The sequence below is a fragment of the Populus alba genome, chromosome 1 (genome assembly GCF_005239225.2).
Source record: "Populus alba chromosome 1, ASM523922v2, whole genome shotgun sequence".
NCBI lineage: Eukaryota > Viridiplantae > Streptophyta > Magnoliopsida > Malpighiales > Salicaceae > Populus > Populus alba.
This window is the reverse complement of record NC_133284.1, coordinates 8279332-8289146: the sequence shown is the minus strand read 5'-3', so window position 1 is coordinate 8289146 and position 9815 is coordinate 8279332. Positions and strand designations below refer to the sequence as shown.

At 34.5% G+C, this 9815-nt stretch overlaps 1 protein-coding gene across 1 annotated transcript; it reads right to left on the bottom strand.

The window, feature by feature from the left end:
* Positions 1 to 6313: 6313 nt before the first annotated feature.
* On the bottom strand, positions 6314 to 8937 carry LOC118033913 (probable E3 ubiquitin-protein ligase RHA4A). The gene is made up of 3 exons (XM_035039051.2): positions 8528 to 8937; positions 8227 to 8312; positions 6314 to 7097 (listed from the first exon to the last, which is right to left on the bottom strand). Exons 1-3 carry the CDS (start codon positions 8747 to 8749, stop codon positions 6617 to 6619), a joined length of 789 nt encoding a protein of 262 aa, XP_034894942.1. The 5' UTR covers positions 8750 to 8937; the 3' UTR covers positions 6314 to 6616.
* Positions 8938 to 9815: the final 878 nt, after the last annotated feature.

Below are 9815 nucleotides of genomic sequence, written 5' to 3'. Positions count from 1 at the left end.
TTCTCCCTCAAAATTACATATTGATCCTTGTTGTTGTTGATATTTCAACTCTAGTCCTATTATTTTGATTTTTAATTTTTATTCTTGGTTCTTTGTAAAAATTTTATTTGTTTTCAATTTTGCCAATCAATTCCAATTTGACATATATTATTTTTTTTCAATTTGGTTCTAATTCTTTTAATTTTTAATTTTTAATTTGGTTCTTTTATAATAGTTTTATTGGTTTTCAATTTCACCCTTCAATCTAATTTATAGTGTATTATTTTTTTCCAATTTAATCCTCATTTTTTTATATTTATTTTTCTTTATTAAAGTTATTTTTCTTTTCAATTTAATCCTCTAATTGAAAATTTATAGTTGCCCTCTAATTTATTTTTTATTTCAATTTTCACCCTTATTATTTTAATTGTATTTTTTTTTAATTTTAGATCCTTTTGTGTAATTGTTTTTTTCTTGATTTCACCCTTAAGCGTTTGATTTGTTAGGGATTTGAGTTTTTTAATTTTTTCTTATGATGCTTCTGATCTAATGACTTGGATCATGAGTTTGAAAAGTTAACGCTAATTGATATTTTTTTAAATTGGTTTTGTTTGTCTTCATATTTTTCCTATCAAGCTATCCCAATCTCACAATCTGGATCACAGATTTAATGGAATAACTTGGTTTTGCTCGACCCTTATTATTGGGGTTAAAGGTTTGTCATGTTAATTCGGGTTAAATAGGGTTGATTTTTTTATGCTCCTTTTATGTCCCATTCCATACTTTCATATTTAACGGGCTGAGAATTGAACTATATTATTTATCCCTTGTTGGAAAAATATTTTTTTATCCAAGATTATCATGATCACTTTTTTATATATAAAAACATAGTCCATCTATTGTTGTTGCCTATTTTTGTACCGTCTAATTAAAATAAAATCAATTTATTTGACCTAGTTAGGTCTATAACCCGAGTTGTAGATTTTTATTTCTTTTTTAAAATCTGGTTGCAACACTTGAATATCATTTAATACAAAAGCATATCTGGCCCTGCAATGTAGCGCGATCCAAACATAGTTAAAAACTAAAAAGTTCTTAAGTTTAGATAATAATCTTTATTTTGTAAGTTAGATATTCCAAAATATATTATTTAAGAAACTGTTTTGTAAAATGCAAAATTTGAACTAATTGAAGGTAGAATAAAATTCTTGAAATATAGTTTTTTTAGGTAGTATTTTTCTCATTACTATTATTTTTAAAGGAATATAAAAGAATAATTATTTTAGAATTTAAAATTATAGATTAATTAGGATACATATTTATTATTATCATGCTGTACTACAAACTAAAAAAACTGGGGTATCACGACATATTTCTTTTTGAAAAAATAGTGAAGGAGGTCTTTTTTTATTTTTATTTTTATTTTTAATTTTACCCTTTAGCATGTGATTGATTTTGAATTAGTCTTTATAATTTGTTTCGGTTTACTTTCTATGAATTTATCATAATTTCAAACAAACATCCTGATAGTTGATATATTCTTGATTTTACGAGCTTCTATTTATGTTATTGTATAATTAAGTAAAAAATATTTTATAAAATAAAGTTATTAAACCCGATGGAGTCTATGATCTAGGTTGTGAGTTTAACGAGTTAAGCTGTGAAATCCGAGTTGTTCTAATATGTTTTCGTCTTAATATTCAAAATAAAAGGTATGTCTTGATTTTATTTTAAAAGTCAAACCAAATTTTTTACTAGTTGTTTTAGGTTGTTTTTAGATTTATCAAGTCAATTAAAGAACTTTAGGGCAACTCCTACATGATTTAAATTTAAACTTGGTCTCAGAAATGAGACAAGTTGGTAGGTTTCAAGGTTTATCTAGCTTAAGAATAATATCAAGTAATTCTCTATGACCTGGATTTTTTTTTAATGTTTTAAAAAGGGAAAAAAAAATTAGGTCAATCCATCAAAACTGTGGTTTAGGTTATAAGTCTGAGATAATCTAAAAAAAAAACTATGAAATTCAATTCCTAATAAACATAATGTTGAATGTTAAAATCAAAATTAAAGAAAAGAACCTAGATTAGAAAAAAAAAACCACTATTCAACTCAATAATGTTCTCTAAAGACAAGCAAAGTAAGCACCCTTCTCTTTTGTTTTTTGTTTTTTTAATGTTAATATAAAATTATGGAGTGGAAATAACAAGAAGTAAAATAATAATAATAATAACATCATCTTAAAAAAATAAAAAAATAATAAATAATAATAATTGTTGTGAATACCATACTTCAATTTAATCCTAGCAGCAACAAAAATAATTCAGAATAAGTACTAGATGTAGATGTCGGTATAAGAACTCGTTTATTTTTGCGTTTTAAAAGTGTTTTTTAAGAAAATTAAATTTATTTATTTATTTTTACTTTAAATTATTTTTTTGATATTTTTAATTTATTTTAATATGTTAATATAAAAAATAAAATTAAAAAAATATTATTTTAATATATTTTTAAATAAAAAATATTTTAATAGCTCGGTGCACGGATTTGTGAATTTGTTCAATCTACCTCGAAGAAAATTCCCGGGAAACCTTGGAAAGGCCATTGAAAGAAGTGATTATCCAGCTTTGGATGTGTTTATACGCACTGCAGATCCATGCAACCAATGAGTGTAGTCAACACAACACAGCCTTGTCAGTTTTGGCTTATGATTATCCTATGTGTCGGATGATGGAGGCTCAGCAGCATTGACTCCTTTTGCTCTCATGGAGGCTGCTAAGTTTGCTAGTCATTGGCTACCATTTTTGCAGAAGGAACAGCACAGTAGAGAGATGCCCCAACGCTTATTTTCAATCGAATCACACTTCCTCCTCTGAGATTGAGACTGTTAAGGTACATTTAAACTCTATTGTTATGTTCCAGTTTTTAAGATTTTCTATTTTTTTCCTTACCAGTCGAGTCTTGTTCCTATCTGTCTTCTTTCTTTACATGACTCAGAAGTTTACCTGAATTACAGCTTCAACAATCTTTTTTAAGAGAAGAAAGTAAGGTGAACTGGTGAAGGACCCGATCATGAGGCCATGAATCAAGAGAGGCAAGAGCGCTCGGGTTCGAGACTCTTGTTTGTAATTAGAAAGGGCACCTGAAGTAGACTAGCTGCACTCCACACTGATATTGTGGCATTAATCACGAGCAGGTTTTGTAAGAAAATGGCATGGATAAAGATGTCACCGGCCGTTTTATGCCCAGCCTTACATATGTCTCCAGATAGATCGAAGCAGGTGCCCAAAACGTCCTGGTAAGAAAGCTACCCCATTATGTTGTCGGACTTGAACCACGCATTGTTCATTGTGATTGTTTTTTCCCTGGCACGTAGTTTTGCTTGTATTTTGAAGCTTCGAGTATCGGCTGCCATGACCAATGCACCAATGATCTTGACCATTGTTCCGGCAACGCCTCTTCGGGCACTATCTTACTATTCGGGTCCTAAAACCCGGCCCAAATAGGGGTTCGTTCAATTTCCTCAACGTTTTCAAGGAATCAACAAAAATGACATCTATGTTTTTTGATGGATTAGTAGGTCCCTCTTATCTAGGAACCGGGAGCTTCTTTTCCTCGCCAAGTATTCTGTGGAGGCCCATCGAAATTTGAGTCACCGGAAATTCCTGAATTAAACCCAAACCATGTTGTAGACAAGTCCATACGGTCCTCGGATATTTTAGCAATCCTGACAGGCCAGCATTCTTGGGGGATGCACCGGTTTCCTTGATAGATCTGTCGGTTCAGCAAAAACGGTGGACTGCTGGTGTTCTTGAGGTGGTCTTCTTAAAATGCAGCCTATTAACCTTCGGCTCCAGGGCTATGGGGCCTCTTGCAGGCCTTGGTTACTCAATGGGTGCATTTTATCCCATTTACTCAATTAAAAGGTCAAGGAGGTCCAACATCTTATATCTTACTAGAAGACTAGCTGTTATCAACAAATTCATTCCTAAGACTAGTGGAATGCAGTTTATCATTTTTCCAGACTTTAAAGAATATCACTAAATTCAAACGAACATCAAAATGTTAAAAATCTTTTAAAGAGCTTAAAATGTATCGTTTTTCTTCCAAAATCTTATCATTATCATGGGGAAATAAAATTTTATTTATTCACATAAATTTTCTGATTAAACAACTACTGCATTATTAATTAGAGAAGAAAAGGGTGTACAACATCCAATCTACTATTCTAGTAAAACTCTCCAAAATATATATCAAGGTACTTGAGAGTGGAGAAAATAGTCTTAGCTCTCGTATGTGCTAATAGAAAGCTAAGGCTATACTTCCAAGCTCATTAGATTATAGTGTTAACATACCACCTTTTATGACATATTTTCCATAAGCTGGACATGTCTGGATGGCTAATGAGGTTGGTAATTAAGTTAGGAGAATGTGAACTCATGTACCAGCCAAGACCAACTATTAAGGGGCAAGTTCTCCTAGTAGGTTTGGGTTTGAAAAAAGCCTTGGAGGCTTTTCTTTTTTATTTTCACAGTGACTCTCAGCTGATAATAGAACAATGTTAAGGGGTATTTGAAACTAAATACCCCACTTTGATGGAATACTAATAGAAAGATCAAGTTTAGCTCTCAAAGAAAGACAAAGGTAGAGAAATTTCAATTTATCATATTCCAAGATAAGAAAATGACATGACGAATCTCTTGTCCAAACTAGCAAGCTTTAATTTGATTGAACTCCATTGCAATGTATGAATTGAAGTTTTGAAAAAACCAAACATAGAAGAAAGGCTAGGGGCCTTCCAATTGACAAAAAAAGAATGATTGAAGAATCCCTTTTAGAGATTATCTATTAACTGGGGAGTTATTCCTGGGTAGAAATGAGATCATTCGTTTAATTAAATAAGCAGTAAGGTATTATTTGGTTGAGAGAAACTAAGGTTATAAAGCAAATAACTTTTTTATTTTCACCATTGGATAAATAACTCTTGATGTCACTACGAATTTTTAAACACCTACTCAATTAATGCATTGAATGCATGCCGCCTTTCTCTTCCCAACAAGCTTTTTTTTTTTTTTTAATTAGAGCAAGCCATTTGGCCACAAGAATTCCAATAGTTCTATATGTGATAGTCTATCGCATGGGGAAAGTAAAAAAATCTCTTATTAAGGATTGTCAACTCTTTAAATCTTTGTGTATTGAATACACAAATATTTGGAGGGCTACCAATAAATCAATATTTTTAGTGTTTTATGAAAAAGTCTAAGTCCATGTTTAGAATGTCCAAAGGCATGATGATAACTCAATGATAAGTGGGTGGGGCTTGCGTCCAAACCCAATATTCCTATGGTAAAATGCTAGACCCAAATGATATGGGTCTAGCTCGTTTCTAGGCCTAACACCTTGAGCGTGACAATAGGCCAAACTCAAACGAATAGGGGTCTGGCGAGTTGCCATACCCACCACCCCTAAGCCTGGCTGCGTGTCGAGCCCAAGAGGTTATGGGTTTGCTGAGTTTCCATACCCATTTCCCTCGGTTTTAGTTACTTGTTAAGCACCAAACGAGAATGGATTTAGCAAGCAGCTAGATATAACTTCTTTGAATTTAGCTACATGCTGAGTCTAGAAGGACATGAATATGACAAACTACTAGACCTGGTGTTCTTGAGTTTAACTACATTAAGCCCAAGCAGACATAGATCTGACAAGCTATTAGACCTAACACCTATTAGTTTGTTATTATGTTAAACCCAAGTAAGTATGAGTCTAATAAGCCACTAGACCCAGCACCCTTGATCTTGGCTGCGCGTCGAGTCTAAATAGATAGGCCTATGTTGGGGCCTATGTTGGGGCTATAAGGCTTTATTTATTAGTCTTATGACATAAAATATAAATGTCTTGAATATTCATCTCCCTGCACCTATAAATATATAAAAAATGTCTCAAAAACCTGCAATGGCTGCATTAATCAACCTAGTCTCATTTATCTGCGGTCTCGTTGAGGTTTTCAAGGGAAGCGGCTTTTAGGGACTATTAGTCCAAATGTTTATAGCTGGATTTGCCGTGGTGAATTGTTGGCCAGTCCACGAAGCCATGATTTTGAGGAATGATAAAGGAAAGTTACCTGTCAAGACTAAAATTATTTCAGCAATTCTGGCATTATCCTTTTGTGTAGCAGCTTCTTCCATTTTCAAGTACGAAAATTGTGAGTTCTGCATTAACATTCCTCAGAGTCTACACTATTACTAATTATGCTCGGGTAAAGTGTGCTTTGGTCTTGTCTTATCTGCAATGCATTGTGCTCTAATAAACACTTGGTTTTAAAAGAAGAAGATCAAGATGATGCTACCACAAGATTTAACCATATTTTTGGGGCAAAAATGCTCATCTTCCGCATGCTTTTCTTGTAATTTCTTCATTTACTGACATGAGAGGAGCTAAATTCGGATTTCGCTACAAGGCTGACCTTACCTTATCATTGATTCCCTGACACTCCTAGCTAGTGACCGGCCTTCTATCCAACCCCTTCAAAGAAATTTTCGAAACAGAATCACGCAGCTCGCTGAAAGAAAGCGCATGCTTAGAGGCACGCGGGCGTTCACACGTGTGTTTGCCATTTGGTGTCCGCCTTGAGAGCTTTTGCCTATCTACCTATTTCAACTTCATGTAGAGGCAAATTTTCTCTTCTTGGACTGTGTGTTCGAATATGAAGAATGACAGATTCTCCATTTGTAGAACCCCTTCCACTCTCCATGGAAATGGACACCTCAGGCAAGCTGGAAGAGTCCCTCATTTGTGTTGTCGCACTTGCTGGTCCTTCCATAGGTATCACAAACTGTTCTGTTGATCCGACACCAACATCTTCTTGTTGCCGCGGTTCTGATGTCATGTTCTGAGGATGGTGAGAATTTGCTCTAGATTGCGGCAGTATCATCGGTCCACTTGATTGTAGCGGACTGGTACAAAATTTGGTGGTAGGGAAAATGACATAACATCTACAAAGTGGACAAGTTGAGTTCGAGTGCAGCCAATGATGTATGCAGTCGATGTGAAACACATGCTTGCATGATGGGATTTGGAGAACTTCCTCCTCGATCTCGAATTCGCCCAAGCAAACACAGCATCTGCAACCAAAATGTTTCAAAATTCCATTAGGGTTAGCTGAAAGGAAGCCTTCACCTTTTCTTTTTAAATATTCTAGATAGATGCCATTCCTAATATCATGTTCCCTGTTTTTCTGTTGCCATCAAAACTATACTCTGTACAAACTTCCAGCCATGGTTTGCCAATTTGCTTTCCAGAAAGTAGTGGATGTAACTAAAGATTCTTTGGTGCTTTTGAAATAGGACAGAAACTTAACAGTTTTAGTGGTCTCAACTTGCTAAGTATAGACAAGAAGCATCAACTGAATTCTGATATTTTTGATAAAATTTTGGAACTTGATGCCATGGCATTTTCCTTGGTTAAGGCTTATTAATTATTACAGAGGGTCTGGTCTAAATATTTGCTAGCCATTCTTAGCTAAAGAGAATATCTAATCAGAGTCTTCAATTTCAGAGTCGGGTACAAGTTTGATAGATTTGTGCAATTTACATCAAAATAATGGAAGCCAGGGAACCCAAAAAGGACTGAAAAGATAGCACTAAAACTGGATCTATAAACGAATAAGAACTCAAAGAAAAGTCATTAGGTTCCAAGAGCTAAAAACTCTTGTACATGGCATAACATTACATATTTTCTTATCTTTTTCAATAGCTTTAGTGATTAGCTTTTTAGAATCTCAAAAGCGAGCATGAGTACTGTTTGCAACATTATTTCATACATGCCTTTCCACCTCCATACATGTCAATTTTCACACAGATTTTACTTGTTCACCTTAATCTTATTAAAAAACATTAAGAGACACTGCTGCTGCCTAGCCTATAAAGGATGGTTCTTAGGGATCACTGTTTTAAGAGATAATTCTGCGTGACTTTATGGAGATGTAAATACTAATTAGTGCGCCCTTATCTAAAGCCTTTTTTCTTCATGTTTACAATTTAGAGAAACTTTATTGCAGGTCAATTTCAATCTTCCATTTTTTCAGTGAATTGGCCTTGTCAGCAATATGATCATTACTGCAATATACCACTAACTTGAGCATATGTTGTAGGGCAGGATAAATACTAGCCCAGATCACATGACCATATGCAGCACATTTCCATCAAAGTTGTGTTAATCTTAAATGGAAATTGAGTAGTGTGACAAACTTACTGGGAATCCTTTGTCATTAATTCTTCATCAAATAAGACAATTGGTAGCTTGTCTTTAAACTCTTCCTTCAGAACAATCTGACAAATCTAAAGATATAACCATTGGAAACAAGAAAAAGAATTAGAAAAATATTAAGATGATGGCTGAAGTGCTGAACAGCAAACCATGATACCATAGCATACAACTCAATCTCGAAAGCACAACATAAAAGAAAGAAATGCTCCTCTTTTGATGCCTTTTTTTTGTTTTCCTTTCTGCATGCATTTGGTGCATGCGAGAGAGAAATGGAGAGAGGTCTTACAGAGGAGGCGTGGTATGGAGTAGCTTGATTGGAGCTTCCTGGAATTATATGTGGAGGAGATGAAATTGAGGAAGCCCTTCTCTTGAGGTAGAACAAGTAAAACAACAGAAAAAGAATGATAGAGAAGAGAATAGGAATTGAAAAAATGAAAGCCTGGTAAAGTTTAAGTTGAAGTTGTTGAGGGTAAAGATGGGGAGGGGCTGGAGCTTGAGGGAGGCCCATCAGTCTCCAAAGATTCAAAAAGGACTGGATGTGGAAACAAATGACCAGTACTCAGAGTTGAAGAGGTTGTATAGAAGAGTTACAAATGCCTTGCTGAATGTATATATGGAGGGAGGCTAAGGTAGTTAAGGATCGCTATGAGATTGGGAAAAGGATACATTAATAAAGCAACCTTTTTTAAAAAAGAGAGAAGAAATAGAAGCCAGCAAATTAGAGCTTTTGAGATCAAATTTAGATGATGGTAGTCTATATTCTCACTTTTTCAATGATGAGACAAGCCCCATGTCCCACTAAAACATGAGTCCTCACTCTTAGCACTTAAGACTGGTTTGTCTTTATTCTTCAGGCATGGACCCAAAACACTATTATGAGTTCTAAAATGCCTAGACTATAAGAATGCTGACCTCAATTGATGAATCGACAAAGAGAAGGTAAATATGATTGGTTTGGTAAATTTGTTTGGTTTGGTTAGCCACGGCTATCACTAACCACCCCACAAGAAAGTGTACTTGCAAAAGATGGCTGTGGCAGTTGGTGGTTTATTGCAAATCTTGCTTAAGGAAGACATTCAGAAGGGTGTTTCCTAAGATGTCAAGGCAGAGCCTGATTCATGGTTGGCAGGTCACTGGCCTAACAACCTTCAAATAAATAGAAAAAAAAACATAATCAGGCCTGTATGCCTCCCACTTGACATGAGGATTTGTTGTTGTTAGATGTTAACCTAACCTTGCAGTTGCTTTTTATCTGTTAAGACATCATCAAACCCTCCGAAAAAGATTTTTCTGTTAAGATTTTTTTGTCCAGATACGTATTTCCTTTGGTAAAAGATGAATACTTCTTTCAGGTGGTTGATCCAGCTGGTTAAATATAAATATCTCACTTTAGATGTTTTTCTCATATGTGCATTATTATTTTAATGTATTTCACGTTTGTTTTATGATCCTACTTAGTGGAAGTCGTCCTCCTTTCCCAGTATACAGTTCAACGCGGGCATGCTGCTCCAAACTTTAATTGAGAAAATCTCACTGTTGTTGGTGGATCATAAAGACAGTTCTCTCTCACACAA

What these genes read in the sequence shown, in the direction of transcription:
- LOC118033913 (XM_035039051.2), bottom strand. Translation starts at nt 8,749, where the DNA reads ATGGGCCTCCCTCAAGCTCCAGCCCCTCCCCATCTTTACCCTCAACAA. An exon ending in CTCCATACCACGCCTCCTCT is followed by an intron (nt 8,313 to 8,527) that starts GTAAGACCTCTC and finishes TTATATCTTTAG; the next exon opens with ATTTGTCAGATTGTTCTGAA. An exon ending in TTAATGACAAAGGATTCCCA is followed by an intron (nt 7,098 to 8,226) that starts GTAAGTTTGTCA and finishes TTTTGGTTGCAG; the next exon opens with ATGCTGTGTTTGCTTGGGCG.